A 22,555-nucleotide genomic window follows, 5' to 3' on the forward strand; every position below is an offset into this window, starting at 1 on the left:
CTAATTCTAAGGACAGAAAAGGTCTATGAAAATTTCAGAAAAAGATAAAGGTTTTTGTTACCTTCAGTGACTTGTTTACCACATCAACCTTCATCAGAGAATCCCCCACCAAATGCCGAAAGCCACAGCCATAGAAGAAATTATACTTTTTGCCACTGAACTGGCCATAGTTGATCTGAGGAAATTCAATGCCTCCTTCTTCCTCTAGGTCCTCATGATGTAGATTTTCATGAGAGCACCAGATCTAAAAGAGGTCCCAAAAGGATCTGAAGTGGTTGTTTAATTGTCATTTATTTTCTTTAGTGTAGGTCAGTGACATATCATTTTTATATTGTTACTCTTTCCATCATGACTGCATAGAACATTATCAGATTTTGTGAATAAGTTGTCAAGTGACATGGGAGACGGAAGTAGCTTTTTATTCCACTAAAGACATTGATGGCTGCACATTGATATGTCTGTGGTAAGTGCAACTCATCTAGAAGGTGAGATGGTCAATGATAATCTCAAATGATTAGACAATGCACAACAATTAGAAAGTTTATATATCTGTTTCAAAACACAAAAAGGATAGTCAACACAGTGTTCATTCCTACTCAGTTTCTATGATTCTTTTGTAAGCAAGGTTTCATGACCTTACCCTGCTCAGCTAAATGTTATAAAACCTATTGGGCACCAAAAACATTCTGGAGAAGAGCCAAAGACTAAAGTAACACCACTGAAGTCAAAGTTTTAGTCCACTGTCCATTCATAGCATACCTTCCCATCACTCTGTTTCACAGCACTGGCTGAAGAATAGGACAATGGACTGAGGTTCTCTCCTGCAGGGTCATTCTCACTGATATGTAAGGGCAACACAAACCTTCGAGGGAAAGATAGGGCTACCGAATTATAGACCTGTTGAGGAGACAGAAATAAACAGATGAAAAATTGTCATACATAATAGGATTACAGCACACCCCAATAATTTGGATGCAGTCAACATTATTGGCATTCTTAAGTAATTATATAAACAATAATTTCCATTCATTCATTCAACAAATATTTGTTGACTATCTACCATAGGTTAATTACTATTTTAGACACTGGGGATATGCAGTGAACAAAGCAAAGTCTTTGGCTTCATGCAACTTATTCTAGTAGCAGAATAATAATAAATATTAAAATTATACAATATATGTTATTTAATTGGCTTCAGATGACCAAATGATTAAAGCCAGAGGTCTGCAGGACTAAATAGCAAGGAGAGGTGCTCTCTACTTCAGATTGGTTGTGAAGTAAAGGATCAACCTACAGGCCTGGATTGCTCAACCCCTGCATATTGTTGAGAAATGCCTGTTTTCATGACTAACCCTTGGCTGAGTCCTGGGAGCTGAGTTCTTGGAATGGTGTGTGTGTGTGTGTGTGTGTGTGTGTGTGTGTGTGAAGCCTTGAATCACACAGGTATTTTATGCTAACAATGTAACTAAAACAAACACCTGAATTCTCCTGGCAGTCTGGAACTTTAGTAACTAAGATTTGTCCTGTAGGGGTTATATTCCTACATGACCACTCCCAGATGCAATTAACTTAAAAATTTAGTGATTAGGTTTAATGGCCAAAAATGCACAGATGAAGAAAGAATTTTTAGATACTAAGGCAGTAGAAAAAAATAACCCCCCAAGAAAATGCTTAGAAAGAAACAAGGATAGAAAATACTAATAGGAATAAAATGACAGAAGGATAGGGTGAAAAGTACTAATGTAAGTGTACTGTAGTCCCCCTAAAAAGGAGAAAATGGTAGTGTCTTCATAATATCCCTGAGGCAAACTTCCAGTTCTTTGAAGTGGGACCTCATAGATCTGTATTCCAGGAATAAGAATAAAGCTTCAGCTATAAAGTTGAGTTACAGCTGCCAGACATGGGAATACTCATTGCTCGCAGTACAAATATTACCATATGCAATATTTGAAGAACTAATGGGTGAAATGTTTCAAAATTATAGAAAGACATCAGACAATATATTCAAGAATCCTTAAAAATCCAAGTGAAAAAATTAAAAGGAAAGCATTTAAGATATTATAGCTTTTTAAAAAACAGAGAGAAAAATTTTAAAGCAGCCAGAGGAGAGAAAAAGATAAACTCAAAGAAACAAAGATTAGATTAACAAATGATTTCTCAACAGGAATCAGAAGACAATAAAATGATATCTTAAAAGGGTTCAAAGAAAATAATTAACAACAGGGCTGGGGTTGTGGCTCAGTGGTACAGCACTTGCCTAGCACATGTGAGGCCCTGGGTCCAATTCTCAGCACCACATATAAATGAATAAAATAAAGGTCTATTGACAACTAAAAAATTATTAAAAGAAAAATTTTTTTAAAAAGAAAAGAAAAGAACTAACAAATTAGAGTTCTTTATCCATAAAAACATTCTTCCAAGAAGGAACAAAAATACATGTTTTCTGACAAATAAATATCCATCAATAGATGAACAGATAGCAAAATGCAGAATCAAACAGAAAAATATTCAACCTAAAAAAGGGACAAAATTCTGATACATGCTACAATATGAATAAATTTTGAAAATATTATGTATGTAAAATAAGTCATACACAAAAGGATGTATGTATGTAAAATATGCAGATTCATGTACGAGCATATCTGAAATAGAACAATTACCAAAGGATGTTCTTTAGTTAGAAGAACATGTTTCCAGATAGAAATGTCTGAAAGTAGGAAGAATTAAAAGCAATAAAAAAGGTATAAATGAGGTCAAAAGGGGTAGTATGGATAATTATGATTACATAAGGAAATGATAATAATAATGCCTTTTAGTATTTAAAAAAGAGAGAGAATTAAAATGTACAAGTAGAGTAGAATATAAGCCAGGAGTAAACAAAGGGACTTAAAGTACTGCAGAGTCCTTGCATTGTCTGACAAGAAGTAAAAAGACCAATTTACAATGTATTTTAATAATTGCTTATATATTTAAGTCTCTAAAATAATTGCTCAAAGAACGTAAAACTACCAAAGTAATGGGCAAGGTTTGGGGGAGTGGAGAGGCAAATTAAAAAATAAAATGTAGAGAAGGTGAAAAAAGAGGAGAAAAAGAATCATTATACAAATAAGAAACAAATCACAAGATGACATATTTAAACCCTGATATATTAGTGCTTGATTCAACTAAATGGCTCAATTAAAAGTAAGGAATTACCACAGTGGATTTTTAAAATACATGCTGCTTACAAATACAAATTTTGAAAGATTAAAAGTAAAAGGATAGAAAAGTTATAGCCCGCAAACAGCAAGTAAAAAGTAAATTTTAAGACAAAAAACATTGTTCAGAGGTAAATATTCAACAAACTAGAAAAGTAAAACAATTCTAAATTCATATGCACATAATAACAGAGCACCAAATATGTTAAAGCAAAAATTAGAAGGACTATATGGATTAAACAAAAAAATCTATATGATATTTTAAAATATATCTTTTAATAACCAATAGATCAGAAATCAATAAGGACAGAGAACATTTGAATATTATTAGCCAATGTTATCCAATTGACAAACATGAAAATTACATCCAAAATACAGAATATATCTCCTTTTAAGATGCATATTTTTAATATGGCATTTTTTTAGTTGTAGATGGACACAATATCTGTATTTATTTATTTTTATGTGATGCTGAAAATCAAATCCAGTGCCTCACACTGGCGAGGGAGGTGCTCTATCATTGATCTACAGCTCCAGCCCCTAAGATGGTACATTTTTTAAATGAACTTACTTTGGCTCTTAAAGCAAATCTCAATACATTGCAAAGTATTAAAATCATACAGTAAAATTAAACTAGAAATCAGTGACAAAAACAACCTAGAAAAATCCCTGTATGTTTGAGAATAAGAAATAAAGAAATACTTCATGTTTGTATAAATAAGTCAAAATATACTCTACGGTCAGGTATTTCTAAAAAGGACAAATAAAATTTTTTAGAAAGAAATAAAGGTATGTATTTCAAAGAAGAAAAGTCAGTGAAAATCAGAAAATGCTTTAACTTAAAATTTAAAAAATAATAAAATACATCAAAACTTGTGGCGTGCAGCTAAAGCTCTCTTAGAGAAAAATTTACAACAGCAAAAGTTTAAGCTAGAAGGAAAAAAGATGAAAAACAACAAACTAAGTTAAAATAACTGTAGCACATCAGCATGATGAAAGCAGAAAAGAAAATAATAAGAGAAAAAAATGGTAAAATTGAAAACATACGCACACACATTAAAGAATATCAACAAAATCACAAAGATGATCTTTTGGAAAAGCCTTATTAAATCAATTAGATCCTGACAAGCTAAACAAACAAGACAGACAATGAAAACAACCATATTAGGAATAAAAAAAAAAAAAATGTGAGAAGGGGTAGGGCAGCCCATCAATTGACTACATGCATCTAAAAAATACCAGATGATCATAGTATAGGTAACTTCTACCAATAAAATTGAAGTTTTAGATGACATGGATTAATTTCTACAAAAACACAATTTACCAAATCTGACACAATAAGAAACAGAGAATTGGAATAATCCTATACCATTAAAAATAGAATTCATAATTTAAGGTTTATCTGTGGAGAAATTCACAGGCCCAAAAGGCTTTACTATTAAATTATTACAAAAAATTTAAGAAATAATGCCAATTCTATATAATCTCACCAGAAAGAAGAAAAAGAAAGAAAAATTTCCAACTTGTCTGAGATCAGCAAAACCTTGAAACCCATACCTTATAAGGGCATTATAGAAAAAAATTACAAGTCAATTTTATTCATGAACACATGTAAATTATTAGCAATATTTAAATATTAGCAATGCAAATCTACCAATGCATTAAAAAGAAAATACAAAAAAAAAAAAAAAAAGCAAATACCATGCAACCAACTGGAATTTACTTTAGGAATGGAAGTAAAATTCAAAATTCAATCAATGACTGTTCTAAACATTCCTTAAGAATCAATCATTGTGGGCTGGGGTTGTAGCTCAGCAGTAGAGCACTAGCCCAGCATGTGTGAGGCCCTGGGTTTGATCCTCAGCATCACATAAAAATAAATAAATAAAATAAAGTCATTGTGTCCAACTACACCTAAAAATTAAAAATAAAAAAGAATCATTCCACTTTACCACATTAATGGGATAAAGGATAAAATTTATGTTATTATCTCAGCAGTGCAGAAAAACTTTTGATGATATCCAATATCCATCCATGATAAAATTCTTAATAATATAGGAATAAAAGGATACTTTCCTAATCCAATAAAGTGTGTCTTCATTTTAAAATTTATTAATAATTTATGTTCATGCACAACCTGCACACAAATGTTTATAACAGCTTTATTCACAATCACTGAAAATTATAAGCAAACAAGATGTTCTGTAGAGGAATGGATACTCAACTTTAGTACAAGAGAATATTACTCAATTATAAAAAGAAATGAGCTATCAAGACATAAAAAGACATGGAGGAACCTTAAATGCATATTGCTAAAACAAGTCAGTCTGAAAAGCTTATAGATAATATGATTCCATCTATATGATATTTTGGAATAGACAAAACTATAGATATAGCAAAAAGATTAGTTAAGACAAAGAGTGAGCTCCAATGTAAATTATGGACTTGCTAGTAATAATCGGTATTGGTTCATCAGTTTTGTCAAATGTACCATAACAATGCAAGATGTTAGTAGCTGGGGGGACTGGTTGGAGAGGGAATATATGGAAACTCTCTATATTTTCTTCTTAATTTTTTCTTTAAACCTAAAACTTCTCTAAAACATAAATCTATTAACTTATTTTAATATACAGTAAACAGCATGCTTAATGATAAAATGCTGAAAGCTTTTCCTCTGAGATTGGGACTCAGACAAGGACATCACTATCACCACTTACATTCAATAATGTACTGGAGATCCAGTGACATAAGACAAGGAAAAGAAAAGATCAAATAAACAGTTTAGAAAGGAAGAAAAGAAAATGTCTTTTTTGCATATGATAAAGATAGTGATATGGAAAATCTAAAAGAATCTATGGATTTTTAGAATTTATAAGACCCTTACATTATTGACTACAAGATGAATAAAAATCAGTTGCTGAGGAGGATTCAAGATGGCAGACTAGAGAGAGGCTGCATTCTGTGTCACTCTGTGACCTGGGATTCAAGTAGTAGGAATACTGTTTCTCTGCAAGTGATTAGTGGACCCCTGAGAGCTCCTCCATTGAGGAATCATGGCTGCAGTGCCAGCACAGGACTCCTGTCCACTCTCCCACGTAGGACCTCCTGGTACCCAAGAAGGACCATCAGCATCAGCGCCTGCGCAAGACTCCTGACTGCTGCCCACATGAAGGATTGCTGGCTACAGTTCCCATGTGGAAGCCCATCTACCAATGTGGGGCTCTGCCTGTGGCCTCCATCTTGGGACACAGCAACCACAACCATAGACCCCTACATGCAGTAGCCTGCACCTGGGGACACTGCACAGGGTCCGGAGACAGCTGCCAGCCACAACACTACATGCCACAGAGCTGCATCTCTGAACACACGGTACATTGCCACCACCCAGCCCCACCCAACCTGGCACCCATGGGTGAAAGCAGCCGCCTCCATCTTGGGACACCTTCGTCACCATCTTTAGTTGGGGCAACCCCCAGCTTGGAACACTGGCTGGGGCTTAGAAGCAATATCAAGGTACTTAAAATCCCCAACTCCCTCCTCTTCCAGACAGCTAACCTGGCACAGTAATTGCGGCTATGTAGCCAGTCCATATCTCGCAAAACCTGGTCCTGACCAACTGCTCTCTGACAGGTGCGTAGCCCACAAGACTCCAGAGAGAAAGGTTCCTTATTGGTAAGTAGAAATGGAAGGGGTGAGTGAGATACAGTTTAGAAACTAAATTAGGGACTAGGAATTGTGAGGTTTACAGACAATATAAAGAGATAAGACCACAGGCCCACATCACACAAGCCAGCTCCAAAGGAGATCCTTGGGGTGCATTTTTTTTTTCCTTTATACTAAAGGAAAAACCAAACAAAGGAGAAACCAAGTCAAGTTAAATACCAAAAATAAACAAAAATTACCAGGAAAACAAATCATGTCTCAATAATAACCCTGAACATTAATGGCCTAAACTCACCAATCAAAAGACATGGACTGGCAGATTGGATTTAAAATATGTATATATGCTGCCTTAAAGAGACTCAGCTCATAGGAAAAAGACACGCACAGACTGAAGGTGAAAGGTTAGGAAAAAACATACCACTCACATGGACTATGGAAACAAGCAGGTGTTTCCATACTCATATCAAATAAAGTAGACCTCAAGCCAAAGTTAATCAAAGGGGATAAAGAAGGACATTTTATACTGCTTAAGCGAACCATACATCAACAAGACATAACGATTATAAATATATGTATATATGTCCCAAACAATGGAGCATCTCCATTTATCAAACTCTTCTCAAGTTCAAGAGTCAAATAGACAACAACACAATTATCCTGGGTGACTTTAACACACCTCTTTCACCACTGGATAGATCTTCTAAACAAAAGCTAAACAAAGAAAATATAGAACTCAATAACACAATAAATAACTTAGACTTAACTGACATATATAGAATATTTCATCTTTCAACAAGAGAATACACTTTCTTCTCAGCAGCACATGGATCCTTCTCTAAAATAGACCATATACTATGCCACAAAGCAAGTCTCAGCAAATACAAAAAAGAGAGAGATAGAGAGATAGAGATACTACACTGCATTCTATCAGATCATAATGGAATGAAACTATAAATCAATGATAAAATAAAAAATAGAAGCTACTCCAATACCTGGAGACTAAATAATATGTAATTAAATGAACAATGGGTTGCAAAAAGCATCAAAGAGGAGATTAAAAAATTCTTAGAGGTAAATGAGAACACTGATACAACATATTGAAATCTCTAGGACACTATGAAGGCAGTACTAAGAGGAAGGTGCATTGCATAGAGCTCATTCCTTAAAAGAAGAAAAAGTCAACAAATAAATGACCTAACACTACATCTCAAAGCCGTAGAAAAAGAAGAACAAATCAACATCAAAAGCAGTAGAAGACAGGAAATAAATGAAATCAATGAAATGGAAACAAAAGAAACAATTGAAAAAAAATGACAAATCAAAAAGTTGGTTCTTTGAAAATAATAAATAAAATTAATAAACCCTTAGCCATGCTAACAAACAGGAGAGAGAAAACTCAAATTACTAACATACATGATGAAAAATGAAATATCACACCAGACACTATAGAAATACAGAAGATAATTAGAAATTATTTTGGAAATTTGTACTCCAATAAAACAGAAAATATTGAAGGCATTGACAAATTTCAGAGTCATATGATTTGCCCAAACTGAATCAGGATGATATACACAAGTTAAACAGATCAATTTCAAGCAATGAAATACAATAGGGATGCAGCCACATCAATGTTTATAGCAGCACAATTCACAATAGCTAAATGTGGAACCAACCTAGTTGCCCTTCAGTAGATGAATGGATAAAGAAACTGTGGTATATATACACAATGGAATACTACTCAGCATTCAAAAAGAATAAAATCATGGCATTTGCAGGTAAATGGATGGAGTAGGAGAATATAATGCTAAGTAAAGTAAGCCATTCCCAAAAAAACAACAAGATATGTAATATGCTTATAATGAAAAGTACAACATTACTGAGAGAAATTAAACAGGACCCCAATAAATGGAGGAATATTCCACATTCATGGATTAGAAGACTCAACACTGTAAAGATAACAGTCATCCTCAAGTTGACATATACTTGCAATGATCCCAGTCAGGTTTTTTTCCTTTGCAAAAACTGACGAATTGATTTGAAAATTTATGGGTATACAGAGAGCTAAGAAAAACACAGGCAATTTTAAAAATGAAAACAGCCAAAAAACTTAAACTACAGATATCAGAACCTACATAAAGCTATAAATAGTTAGGAAGTATAGGTAAACTTATTAATAGGTACTGTTTTAAGATATTTTAAAATAAAACTATAAATGAAAAGTAAAACTAAAGACAAAGCAAATTTATATTATATAATACAAGAGCAAGTTTTACCTTGTATTTAGTATCAGGAAAAAGTGAATCTCTTCAGCCAGATGAACTAATACACTGGTGGTCCATTTTAATATCCTTCCAGCAAATGTTCAATATATTCAGTGCTTAAATGTAATATAGAACTACTCACAACGGCTTCACAGCACCTATCTTAGCTGTCTTTACCATGTTTTCTATTTACTAAGCATTAAGTAAGCTACTTCAAATTATTTTTTAATATTAAATAAACAAATGACAAACCTGTATCTTCAATGCTCTAAAACTACTCTCCCTCCTTGTTTGCTACAAGAGGGCAAGGGAAACAGATAATTCCAAAGCCAAAGCCAGATTTTGACTGCATCACAGCTATCCTGCCAACTGACAAATCAGTGATGTTTACCTGATCGAGCCCTTCCCCAGATTTCCTGAGATTCTGTAGTTGGTAAATATCTAGGTTTCTTCCATTATCTTGACAGCACATATCAATTATAATACAGCCCTCATCCTCAAAGGCATTGATTTGATGAAAAGTAATAAAAGGTTTGCTGTAGTACATCCCTGGAAGAAGCTGCAGGGGAAAACACAAACTGAGGTTGGTTGGTTGGTTTAACATTTTCTTTTCTTTCCTTTAGGGAACAGATCCACAAAATTCAAATTAAGGATACCCCTACTCCTTATATTGTACACCCAGTAGTTACAAAAGTAGAATCCATAATGTAGAAACAAATGTGCTTTAATTTAATTGCTTGCTTAATTATTTGATATAGAACAGTCAACTGCAACAACTAATTAGAAAGTCCTCATGAAATATGGTCCAATGTTTTAAAGGATAAATAAATTCTTAACTACATAGTTAAATAGAAAATACTACTACTTCGTAAACCTATTAACTAATTAACTAATTTTTTTCAAAGAATTAATTAATTATTTTTCAAAGTAATGCACTCATTATTAAAATTTTTAATGAAATTCAGGTAGAGCAAAATTAGAATAGTACTACTTGGAAAGGTTAAAATGTAACAGCACTGTTATTAATCAGGAGTATAAAAAGATATTCAACTAACATGGGTTGGACTTTGGTGGGGTTATCATATTGACATGTTGATAAGTCACAGAAGGAACTAATGGAAGTATCACTGCAAAAGTTACAGAGGATCTCTCATGAGTACTATTCTCTTTCGCAACTACTATGATAGGGAAATCCATGATAAGAGAGTTTCCTAGATGCCATTTTAATTGAATCAGATAATTAAAAGAATAAAAACATTTTCTATAATTTTCCAATATGTAAATACACTGTAGTAATTAATAACTAGCCCAACCAACAAAAGAAGGTGATATTCTTGATTAAGGGTGTCTTAAATAATGCTGGTGACGATTTAAAAAAAATCAACCACAAGGAAATTCACATTTGAGTCCAACCATTTTCATGATAAATATTCTCAAAATACTCCACCTGTCCAGTGTGTTTATCCACCACATAAAATCGGGTATTATACTGAGGTTCCCAGCTTATCCCATCTGAAAAGGCCTTTCCTCGAATTTTAGAAGTGACAATTTTCCACAGGTTCATCTTTAGAGGCTGTTCGATGAAGATTATATAGTTCTTTGTCATTCCTAAAAGGTTCCATCAAACAATAAAATATTATTTAGCAAACTGGAATCGTATGAAATGTGACAGTTACAGAACCAGTGCCTGGACATATTATTGCTGACCTAAACAAACGACAGCCAGAAATACTTCTTCACTATTTCCCAGCTTTGCTAGACATATTTCCTGTTCCTACATAAAAAGGGGAACTGCTTAGAATAGCTTGGGTTGAATGTCCTCAGCTTATCTGACATCTTTTTTATATTTAGACTATTTTGGTTTATGAACAAAGTAAAGTGTCATTTATGACCTGTACATTTATCCTTATTCCTTTTCTATTTATACTGGGGGTATATATACACCTAGGAGCATGGCCAGAACTATTTAAAATACAGAAAATAAATATTCTGAATAGAAGTTGAAGGAATCTGTGTAGAATATGAATTTGCCCCAAAATATATAGTCTAGACCTTTTCATGTATGATGATTACTTGTGGGCTTTAAAGTTGCCAAAACTGTGAACTGTCACTTAACTTTTTGGTAATTTCTTGCACTGAAGTTAGAAAGCTAGCAGTTAGCTAAGTTCATTTTATTTAGTCAAGCACTTCTTCTAGCATAAGAAGTGCTTGACTAAATAAGATGAACTTGCTGGTATTAAAATGCAAACCTAGGGGGATAGTAGAGGATAGGAAAGGCAGCAGAACACAACAGACACTAGTATGGCAATATGTAAATCAATGGATGTGTAACTGATGTGATTCTGCAATCTGTATATGGGGTAAAAATGGGAGCTCATAACCCACTTGAATCAAATTGTGAAATATGATATATCAAGAACTATGTAATGTTTTGAACAGCCAACAATAAAAAATTTAAAAAAAAATGCAAACCTAGTATTATCACAACACTCTTAACAAACTATTAACACAGCACTTGCCAAAACAGGGCCCAGTGCAATTTGCCTCCTCTCTGGACTCACCAAAGCTGTGGTAGTAAGAAGGTTTCATTTTCTCTTCAGAAGAAATAGAACATATCACCTGGGCTCCATGTATTGTTTCCCCAAGGTCCACCTTCTCTGGAGGAACCCGAATAATATTATAGCAGGAACCTGGAAAACAGACCTGTCTTTACTGTTTACATACATTTTAGAATAATAAGGAAAAAAAAAAAAAACCTTACCCTTGTCAAGGACTTGGCAATTAGTAGGCAAACTATAAATAGTTATTGATAGATTAATTAACATCATATTTGATAAATCAGTCAAAGAATGAATAACTATTTGGATGATATTTAAAAATTTTTATCTTGGTATTAGAATTGCCAGTGTGGGTCATGATAAACTTGGGTAACATAGAATTTTGCAATCTTCAGTCTTCTTTTGGAACAAAATAACTAGGTAGTTCTTGATCTGCTTATTCTGTAATTACATAATGAGTACTTCTAAACTCCAGACACTGTGCTAAATGTTCTAAGCATTATATCCCAGGGATTTGTATATAATAGTGTAAAAATCTCTTCTTTTATAAAGCTTAAATTCTAATAAATCGTATAAGTAAAAAGTACAATGCATCAGGTGGTAATAAGTAAAATAGAAAATAAGCCAGGGAATGGTGATCAGTAGTGACTGTCTAAGGGTAGGGCTACTGTTTGCACTTTTAAATCTAGTAGTCTGGGAAGGCTTCACTGAGTAAGTGGCATATAAATAAAGACCTGAAGGAAATGAAGAAGACAGCCTTGAGGTTTATCTGAGAGAAACTCATTCCAGACAGAGGGAAAAGCAAATGCAAAGATTCTCAGCCAGGAGCAAATTTGGAGTGTTCAAATAATAGCTGAGACCAGAGTGGTTCTATCATAAGGAGGAGAGTCTAAGAGATGAGGCCAGAGAGGTGGGAGTGGCTTAAAAAGGACTACTCTGGATGCTTATACACTAAAGTGCACCAAGAGCAGCAGTAAGGAAACTAATAGGCTTCTGCAATCATTTTAAATTAAAGAAGATGGTGACTTGAAATAGACTGGCAGCCATGGAGTGGTATGACATGGTTAAACTTTGGAGACATATTGAAGGCATAGATGAAATTACTTTTTAATCAATTAAATATGGATGTCAGAGAGATATGTGAAGGATGACTCCTAAGTTATTGTCATGAGCAACTATAAAAATGGAGTTCCCATAAACTGAGATGAGAAAGACTTATTTTAAGAAGAGAAAATTCATGGGGAAAGATCAGGAGTTTGGTTTTCGACAAATTAATTTTGCGATGTCTATTAGACATCTGGTTAAAAAAAAAAAAGATCACTGGGACTGAGGTTATGGCTCAGTGGTAGAGTGCTTGCCTTGCACGAGTGAGTCCCTGGGTTCCATCCTTAGCACCACATATTTAAAAAACAAATAAAATAAGGTATTGTGTCCATCTACAACTAAAAAAAAATTTTTTTTAAATCACTGACTAAGCAACTAGATATAAATTACTGAGTAGACCCAGTTGGAGATATGGACATGTTTAAGACCCTATTACACATTTATAAAACATCATGCTTCAATGATTAAAGAAATGACAGACAAACTCTATGGTTCAAGAGCACTGACTATCTTTAACCGATTAGTATGAAAGACATATTTTAAATAAGTTATTAAAAAACAGATCAATTATGTTTAAAGGATTTTGTTAATTTTAAAAATGCTTTTAAAATATCTGGGAAAGCTAATAAAATTGAAAGTTTTCTGTTTCCAAAAGATGGAAATTAATGGCAAGCACTTTATTACAATGAGAATCACTAAATTTCCCCCAAATGTAACCTAAGTAGTTGAGCTCCCTGGAGCTACATGTTCATTGAGTTTCAGTTCAAAAACTTCTCATTAAACCAAATAATCCAGTGAGAAAAAAGAAACAGGTTCAGTGTTAGTTGGGATTAGAAGACAAAGGAAACATTTCCTGTCTCTGTAATTGGATTAAGTGGCAATTACTCAATTCACTGAATTTAAACACATTAGTCAACGAACTGTGGTAACTTCAAGTTTTAAAGGCATTAGTCAAGGCAAACACACCCAGGAAACACCCAACAGAGGGAATACTCAAGAAGATAAGACCTGTCCAGTACTGTTAGACTAACTGGCAGGCCCACCAGAAGTTTGTGTAAACAGCAACTCAATGCAAAGTAATCACAAGGCACAGCCCCTTGTGATTAGAGCTGGATTTCTCAGGGAGATGCAGGAACACAGAGATCACCCAAGGATCATATTTAAAAATGCAAATTTCTGGCCCTCTTTCAGTTCTACTGAATCAGAACCTGAAGATAAACAAAACTCAGTGATCTACAATGCTGGCAAGCATTCCAGATGATTCTTAGACACACTGAGGCTGAGGATCACAGATCTGATGACTATTTGTTCTAACATAAGTAATCCTGAATGGTTCAACAATATTTTTCATATGAATGAGTTACAAAGTGATTTACTTGATCAACAGAGTTGATTAAGAAGTATACTTTTGAAAGGCAGCAGAATACAACAGACACTAGTATGGCAATATGTAAATCAATGGATGTGTAACTGATGTGATTCTGCAATCTGTATACAGGGTAAAAATGGGAGTTCATAACCCACTTGAATCAAAGTGTGAAATATGATATATCAAGAACTATGTAATGTTTTGAACAACCAACAATAAAAATTTAAAAAAAGAAGTATACTTTTCATCAAAAAATACAGGTAGACAAAATAACCACTGAATCAGTATATCCATTTGCTGAAATATTTTACCTAGAAGGATGTTTGCTGTTCCCTATAACATTTCTGAAGAATTCACCTCTTCCTGGAATTACAGAAGAGGAGTGGAAGCTGGATGCTAGGGTGTCCAGGGCATCCTATCTGTACTTTAGCCAGTAAAACACAAAACTGCCATATTCATCTTCATATAGATTCAGATGTGTACATATGAAATACACAGGAACAACCCACAAAGCCAATTACTCACCAAAAGTATACCATTAACTTATACAAAGGTTTCATAGGTCATAGATGGTAAGTTAATTGATACCTAAATAGAAAGATAATCAGAAATATCTAGTACTTATACTAACACACTCCTTTTCAAACAGAGATATGTATACTCATGTATAGAGACATGAGTTTGCATGTTCTAAGAGAATGGATAGATAGGTGAAAAGTTCCTTAACAAGTGAAGGAAGAAATAGTGACTAGGTAAAGACTGGGTTATAGTGACTAGGTAAAAAAAATAGCAATGCCATCTTCTGATGGATTAGTAATCCATTGTGATGGATTACTAATGAGATGGTCTAATAGCAAACCTTTGAGTGTGAGTTGGGCTTGGAATCAGGTCTGGTAAGACATGGAAGCTTACCTAAGCAAGTGACTTAAATTTCCTCAAGATTCATTGCCCTCATGGATAAAATGGAGAAAATGATAACACTTCCTCAGGAAGCCATTATAAGGATTAAATGAGAAAATATAGAGGAGAATGCTTAACACTGTCACATGGCAGTTACTTGATATACATTAATGATCATTATTCAATGTTAGAAATTTCTGGAACAGATTGATATGCAATAGTGAAAGCATGTGAATGACCAGGAAAGAGATGTGGTATAAATAATTGTGAATGCAACTCCACTATGATTTTAACTTTCTTTGTAGTACATTATTCTCATGACAAAAATAAATTCCTTTCTATGTAATAGTCGATGTACCTTCCCTATATGTGCTTGCTGCAGCATTCTAAATTTCTTATACTTACGGTATGGTACTTCTTAAAAATTCAAGTTCAAGATATATTTACTGAAAATCCCTACAACACTTGTAAAACAAAGTCATGACGGAACATAAAAATGTAAGTTATGCTGAAAAGGACAAATAGAAAATCAGCTGCTAAGCAAAGGTGCAAAAGGACCAGAGAACAGATACTTAATCATATATTTAAGCTCAGTAATGCCACTTTGGAAATTTCCTTCTGAATCTTTCAAGTGAAGTTTCATGTGTTTACATCTTAACCATAATAAAACAATAGAAGAGGAAGACAGTTAACTCCCAATTATTTCTAAAAATACCTCCATCCCAACTTTACCTTGTGGTCCATAGGAATTCCCCATATTGTATGCTGTTCCATCCGGATCATAATGAGGATGTGCAGTTGCTCCATTTACAGCAATAAATTTGCTCCAATCCACCTGCAAATTTAAGATCATTAGAGATTTTTAAATATTACATGCACAGATCTCTACTGATATGCATAAGTAGTAGAGACATGTAAATTATTTTTAAATAATATATGAAAACTACAGTATAAGCCCTAATTTCTTACCTCTGAGAAATCAAAATTAGTTTTCCCACTAAAGAAAAAGAAATTGAATCTAAAAGCCAAAACCCACCACCAACAACAATAACCTAAATAGATTTATCCAAGATTAAGGGAAAGTTCAAAAGAAGCAAAAGAATTAAAATTAAAGTTTTAGTCAATGTGTTAAAACAATATGGATCTGAGGCTGTGGTTGTAGCTCTGTGGCAGAGTGCTTGCCTAGAGTGTGAAGCACTGAGTTCAATCCTCAGCACCACATAAAAATAAATAATAAATAAAGGTATTGTCTCCATCTATATTTTTAAAAATATATTTTTAAAAATATTTGAAAAAAAATATGGATCTAGACAATCTCCAGTTCAATACTATTCTGCTAGAAAGAACATAAGCCTATCAAAGTAAATCAGTAATATTCTATTTCTCCTCTACCCTAACCTTCAGATATTAGGATTAAGTTTTCTACCTTTAAGTAAAACCAACCCCATACTCCATTCTAATCAGGACAAAGGATGAATGTGTTCTGAATCAATGGATAACTCTGTTTTTGTGATTAAGCCTCCAGTTTCTCCTACTATTCTAAAAAAGCATTTTGAATGGAAAGAAATGTTCGGATCTATTTTATTCATTTTTTAACCTATACATTACCTTTTCTATTTTTTCCAGAGTTTCAATGTCCACTTTATTCATAAAATTGGTCTCAGTGCTCATGTAGTAATCACCCTTGTACTGCACATAGTTGACATTGGTGTTGTCTGTCATGGCTGAAACCAACCATCAGAATTATTTTAGCATTAAGAATTTACTGTAGTAGACACTAAGTATATATTTACAGGGAGAAAATAGCTTCAACATCCTCTCACACCAAACAAAACATGTTTTTCAAAATTTATATTTGCATGGATTATAATATAATAATTTTAAATAATGGTCACTATCACCTACAAAATTCTGGGCATGTGAAAGGCTGCTTACCAGGCCGTTCAAACTTTGACAAGAAACGTTCAAAAATATTTTTGCATGGATCAGGAAAAGCCAGTGTGCCAAATTCTGAGATCACAATTCGATTTCCAACACTGTTGGTCTTATATGTATCACTCTGTAGAAACTTGCTCCTGTATGTCACTGTGCCTTTCTCCATCCTGAACTGATGAAGCAAAGCCATTCCATCAAACCAGTGACTGTACCTGCAAATTCGAGAAAAGAACAGGAAAACATGTATCAGTAAGAAAAGCATGCAGTCAAAGTTAAAGGTGGAATAACACATCCACATTTCAAACGAAGAGATAAGAAGATTACATGGACTCCCAATACCACCTGATTATTCAGAAAGTTTAAAATTCAGGGAAGATGGCATTTTGAATATCCTTTTTGTATGCTTTTCTTCTATTAATCTTCCCTACATCAGTTTAATACTGGGGATTGAACCTCAGGAACAACAGCAACTTATGTTCTCCTAAACCTCACCCTTGTTAAAAATCTCACATTCCATAAGGTAAAGAAAAACCCTACAGTGTGAATCTTAAGATAATTCTGAAATTTACCCTGCAGCCAAGAGACTAGCTTAAGAGGTTATAGAAAACTTGGCACCTTACAAATTAGAACAAGTTCCTAAGCTTTTCGAAATAGTTATCTTCATAGCTTATATATATATTAAATTTTCCATTTACTTTAAATTTTTTCAAATTTTTCACAATTGTATAAAGTAAAATAAACAGGATGACTGTCCTTCCTGCATAATCATTTTTTTTTTAGAGAGAGAGAGTAAATTTTTTTAATATTTATTTTTTAGTATTCGGCAGACACAACATCTTTGTTTGTATGTGGTGCTGAGGATCGAACCCGGGCCGCACGCATGCCAGGCGATCGTGCTACCACTTGAGCCACATCTCCAGCCCCCTGCATAATCATTTTTGTCCTTATAATTATACTAGAAATGTTCTACTTAAATGATAGAATATTGAAAAACTGTGAGAAAAAATTTGTGGTTTTGCTTTTAAAAGGGCTTATTATGTGGTCCTTTCATATGCTTGACAGAGTGAATGCTTAATGATAGGTAAACAAAGCTAACATCATTGTCTTAAAAGGCAATGGATGGGCTGAGGTTGTGGCTCAGTGGTAGAGCATTTGCCTATCTTGTGTGAGGCACTGGGTTCAATCCTCAGCACTGCACATAAATAAATAAAGTCCATTGAGAATTAAGAAAATACTTTAAAAAAAAAAGACAATGGTTCCTCAAAGTAGAGATTAGGAAAGATATTTGTTCACCCATGTTCATAGTGGTTTTACTCACAACAGCCAAAAGGTGTAAGCAGCTTAAGTTTCTACTGATGGTTGAATGCATAAACAAAATGTTTACATTGTGGGGCTTCAAGCATGCCACCCTAAAATATGTCGCTTTGACATACTGATTATTTTGTGTTAAAAGCACTTGAAAAACACCAACTGCAAGAAGAGCACTCTGACCTTCCCTTTTCTTTCTGAAAGCAGAAAATAACTCCCACGAGAAAGGTACTTTCTATGTGCCAGAAGGAAGACATTTCTATTGCTGGAGATGGGGCATGAAGGCCAAGAGAAATCTGTAACAAACTTTGGTAAACTTGTTTCATATCACTTTCCTACAATTAACTGCTCTAGACTTAACCCTTGTCTTGTCATATTTCCACAATTTACCACTCTTTGTCCAACCCAGCATATAATCTTTTAGTTCTGATACTTTAGGTCATCATTTTTCTTGTGAGGGTTCCCCAGTTGACGTAACAATTATTAAATAATGTTTGTATGCTTTCTTGTATTAATCTTCCCTACATCAGTTTAATACTGGGGATTGAACCAAGGGGCACCCTACCTACACCCTCAGCCCTTTTATTTTTTATTTTGAGACAAACTTGTGATCTTCCTGACTCAGTCTCCTCTGAGTTGTTGGAATTATAGGCCTGCACCACCTCCCCTAGCAGATAAGGTTTTTGTTGTTTTGTATCATTTTGTTTTAAGTTGTAGATGAACATAATACCTTTATTTTATTTATTTATTTTTATGTGGTGCCAAGAATCAAACCCAGTCCTTCACACATGCTAAGTAAGCACTCTACCACAGAGCTACAACCACAGCCTCCAGATGAGATATTTAAAGTAGTCAAAATCATAGCAACAGGAAGAAGAATGCTGTGTGTTGGGCTGGTGGGGAAGGATAATTGGTGTGTTGTTGTGTTAACTGGTAAAGAGTGTCAGTTTTGCAAGACAAGAACATTCTGAAAGTCTGTTTCACAATAATGCAAATACACTTAACACTACTGAACTGCACACATTAAATGATTAAGGTATATGGAAATTTTTATGTTTCATGTATCTTACCACAGTTTTTTAAATTCAGGAAAAAAAGAAAAAGGCACTCTTAAACCAATCATTTCAGATGGCACCTTTATTATACACTAACTTCAGTAAGTTCTTGGGTCTATACCTGGACTTTTTATTCCATGTCATTTATCTATTCACCTATTCATGAACCAGCATCACAGTGTTTTAATCGTAGAGGATTTATAGTATATTTTGATGTCTGCTCACTACTCCTGAAAATTTTTCATTTTCAATGTTTTCTTGACTATTCTTGAATATTTATTTCTTCTAATGAACTTTACTATCAATTTGTCTAACTGCCTTAAATAGCTTGTTGGAGTTTTTATTAAGATTGCATTAGGCCTTGGGTTCAATTCCTAACACCACAGGGAAAAAAAAAAAGAAGAAGAATGGACTTTGGGCTGGGGTTGTAGGTCAGTGGTAGAGCATTTGCCCAGCACATGTAAGGCACTGGGTTTCAATCCTCAGCACCACATAAAAATAAATACATAAAATAAAGATATTGTGTCCATCTACAACTAAAAAACAATTTAACAAAAAAGATTGCATTAGATTTATAAATTAACTTACACAGAACTGAAATCTTTATAATGTTGAATCATTCTACTCAAGAACAGGGGATGGGGCTTTCCATTTGTTCAAGTGCACCTTTCAAGAGTTTTAAAGTTAGCACATTTCTTGGTAAGTTAGTTTCAAAGTATTTAATCTTCTTTGTCACAATTGGAAATGAAGTTTTTCCTATCATTATGTTACTGCTTGTGTCTATGATGGCTACTGATTTTAGTATGTTGATTTTATACCCTGTTACCTTATGTTTATTGTTAAGATTGAGTTTATTATTGATTCTCTATAGTTTTGTAGGTTTGCTACTATATCATCTGCAAAGAAGAGTAAGTTTTACTTCTTTACTAAGCCTTCTGCCCTTAATTAGTGTCACTGGTCTAATTGTATTGCTTATAACTGGTATAATGTTGAACAGCAGTGGAGATACTAACATCCTCTCCTTGTTCCTGGAGTTAGAAAAAATGCTTGTAGTAATTCTCAACTTAGTATTACTCAACTTACTTACTTAGTTTTAGCACAAAATATTGAGACAGAGATAGAACCATAGAGATAGATACGTATGATATGATAAATATGATATGTATACTAAGCATATATGCAAACATAGTTAAGAAACTGCAGCGTGTGGTGGTGCGTGCCTGTAATCCCAGCTACTCTGGAGGCTGAGGCAGGAGGATCTCAAGTGCAAAGCCAGCCTCAGCAAAAGCAAGGCACTAAGCAACTCAGTGAGACCCTGTCTCTAAATAAAATTCAAAACAGGACTCAGAATGTGGCTCAGTGGCCGAAATGCCCCTGAGTTTAATCCTTGGTACCCCTCCCCAAAAAAGAAACTATTCATTAAGTCCTATTTTCTTGAGCAGGTTTTTTGAGCAATTGATGTTGACTTTTGACAAGTATCTTTCAACCTTTATGGAGATAATTCTATGTTTATTTTTCCAGAGATCTATTAATGTGGTTATATAATAATATATGTATATAATGAATCTATCTTGCATTCTTGGAATTACTCCCACCTGATTATAGTGAATTTTATTTTTAATATGATGTTAGATTTTTCTTGTTAATAAAATATCTTAGTCCTATGTTAATATTATATATTTTGTATTTTATCATGGGTTTTTACAAATAAAATTAGTCTATAATTTCATTTTTGCACTATCTTTATCCTGTTTAAATACCAATATCATAAAAATTTGGGAATTTTCCCTTTATTTTCAATGCTCTATAAAAATTATAAAGCATTAGAACTACTTCATATCTGAAGGTTTGAGAGACTTCGGTAAAATAATCTAGACCTTGTGCCCTTCTCCTCTTCCTCCTTCTTCTTCGAATATGTCTTTATTGACATTCTCTATTTCTTCTACATAAACTGGTCTTTTTAAACTTTATATCTCTACCAATTTTAGCAATCTGTTTTTCCCTAGAAAATTATCCATTTCATCAAGGTTTTGAAATGTATGTGCTTAGAGATTTACAAAGTCTGACCTTGAACTTGGTATCCTCCTGCCTCAGCCTCCTGAGTTGCTGGGATTATAGGCATGAGCTACTAGGCCCTGTTGATAGTGTAAAGTTTTTTGTTTGTTTGTTTTTTAATCAAAACAACAACAATAAATCTACATATGGCTGCAATTATTTAAAACAATTATATGGAAACAGGGTAGAGAACTGGCAAGAAATACACCAAAGTGCAATAGGGGATGTGTCAAGTGGTACATGCTTTTCCCCCTCTCTACATTAAAAATATTTTATATAAATAACAATTTTTATAATGAGTAATTTTTTTCCAATACTTAAAAATGATTTAAAAAAAAGCAGAATCCTTCCAGAACATAGGCATTTTGTTTCACATCCCTACTAGACACACAGACATGATATCCTCAAGAGTTTATATCTATTCATCGAGTGCTATCTGGGTGCAGTACACTATTCTGGATATTAAAGATATCAAGTGATTAAAAAGCCTCTGCTTTCATGGAACTTATATTCTAATAGGGACAACACAGCTAACACACAAATCAACAAACAAAACCACAGACAATGACAGTGCTGTATAGAGAATTAAATTGGTAATATAATAATTTCTAGTGTTTTTAGATTGGAAGATAGAGAAGACTCAAAGAACAGGAGATCTAGTGTGCATCTGGACGATAAGAATGAGACCTGGAAAGATTGGGGAAGATAGGTAAGAGAGTTAATGCTAAGATGCTGAGCAAAAATAGATGTGGCTGATAGCTAAATTATGGAGCCAACTCAGATGTCCTTCAGTAGATGAATGGATAGGGAAACTTTGGTATACATACACAATGGAACATTACTCAGCATTAAAAGAGAATAAAATCATGGCATTTGAAGGTAAAAGGATGGAGTTGGAGAAAATCATGTTAAGTGAAGTACGCCAATCCCAAAAAACCAAGTGTTTTTGGAATGTTTTCTTTGATATGAGGATGCTGATCATAATGGCAATGAGGGGTGGGGGTGGAGCATTGGAGGAATGGAGGAACTTTAGATAGGGCAAAGGGGAGGGAGGGGAAGGAAGGGAGCAAGGAAGTAGGAATGATGGTGGAATGAGTTAGACATCATTACCCTAAGTACATGTATGAAGACACGAATGGTGTGAAAATAC

At 33.9% G+C, this 22,555-nt stretch overlaps 1 protein-coding gene across 4 annotated transcripts in view; it reads right to left on the reverse strand.

The window, feature by feature from the left end:
• Bco2 (beta-carotene oxygenase 2) overlaps positions 1-22,555 on the reverse strand; it is a 36,167-nt gene that overhangs the window by 7,859 nt on the left and 5,753 nt on the right. For all 4 annotated transcript variants that reach the window (XM_046465657.2, XM_046465652.2, XM_046465645.2 and 1 more), the window contains 8 exons: positions 16,988-17,199; positions 16,661-16,776; positions 15,785-15,887; positions 11,683-11,811; positions 10,569-10,729; positions 9,513-9,680; positions 760-897; positions 62-244 (listed from right to left, as the gene is read on the reverse strand). In XM_046465657.2, coding sequence (XP_046321613.1) covers positions 62-244; positions 760-897; positions 9,513-9,680; positions 10,569-10,729; positions 11,683-11,811; positions 15,785-15,887; positions 16,661-16,776; positions 16,988-17,199 — 1,210 coding nt within the window. The remainder of the gene's footprint in view (positions 1-61; positions 245-759; positions 898-9,512; positions 9,681-10,568; positions 10,730-11,682; positions 11,812-15,784; positions 15,888-16,660; positions 16,777-16,987; positions 17,200-22,555) is intronic.

This window comes from Marmota monax, unplaced genomic scaffold, assembly GCF_021218885.2.
Source record: "Marmota monax isolate L192 unplaced genomic scaffold, Marmota_monax_Labrador192_F-V1.1 WCK01_AAM20220418_F8-fsc00045, whole genome shotgun sequence".
Classification (NCBI taxonomy): Eukaryota; Metazoa; Chordata; class Mammalia; order Rodentia; family Sciuridae; genus Marmota; species Marmota monax.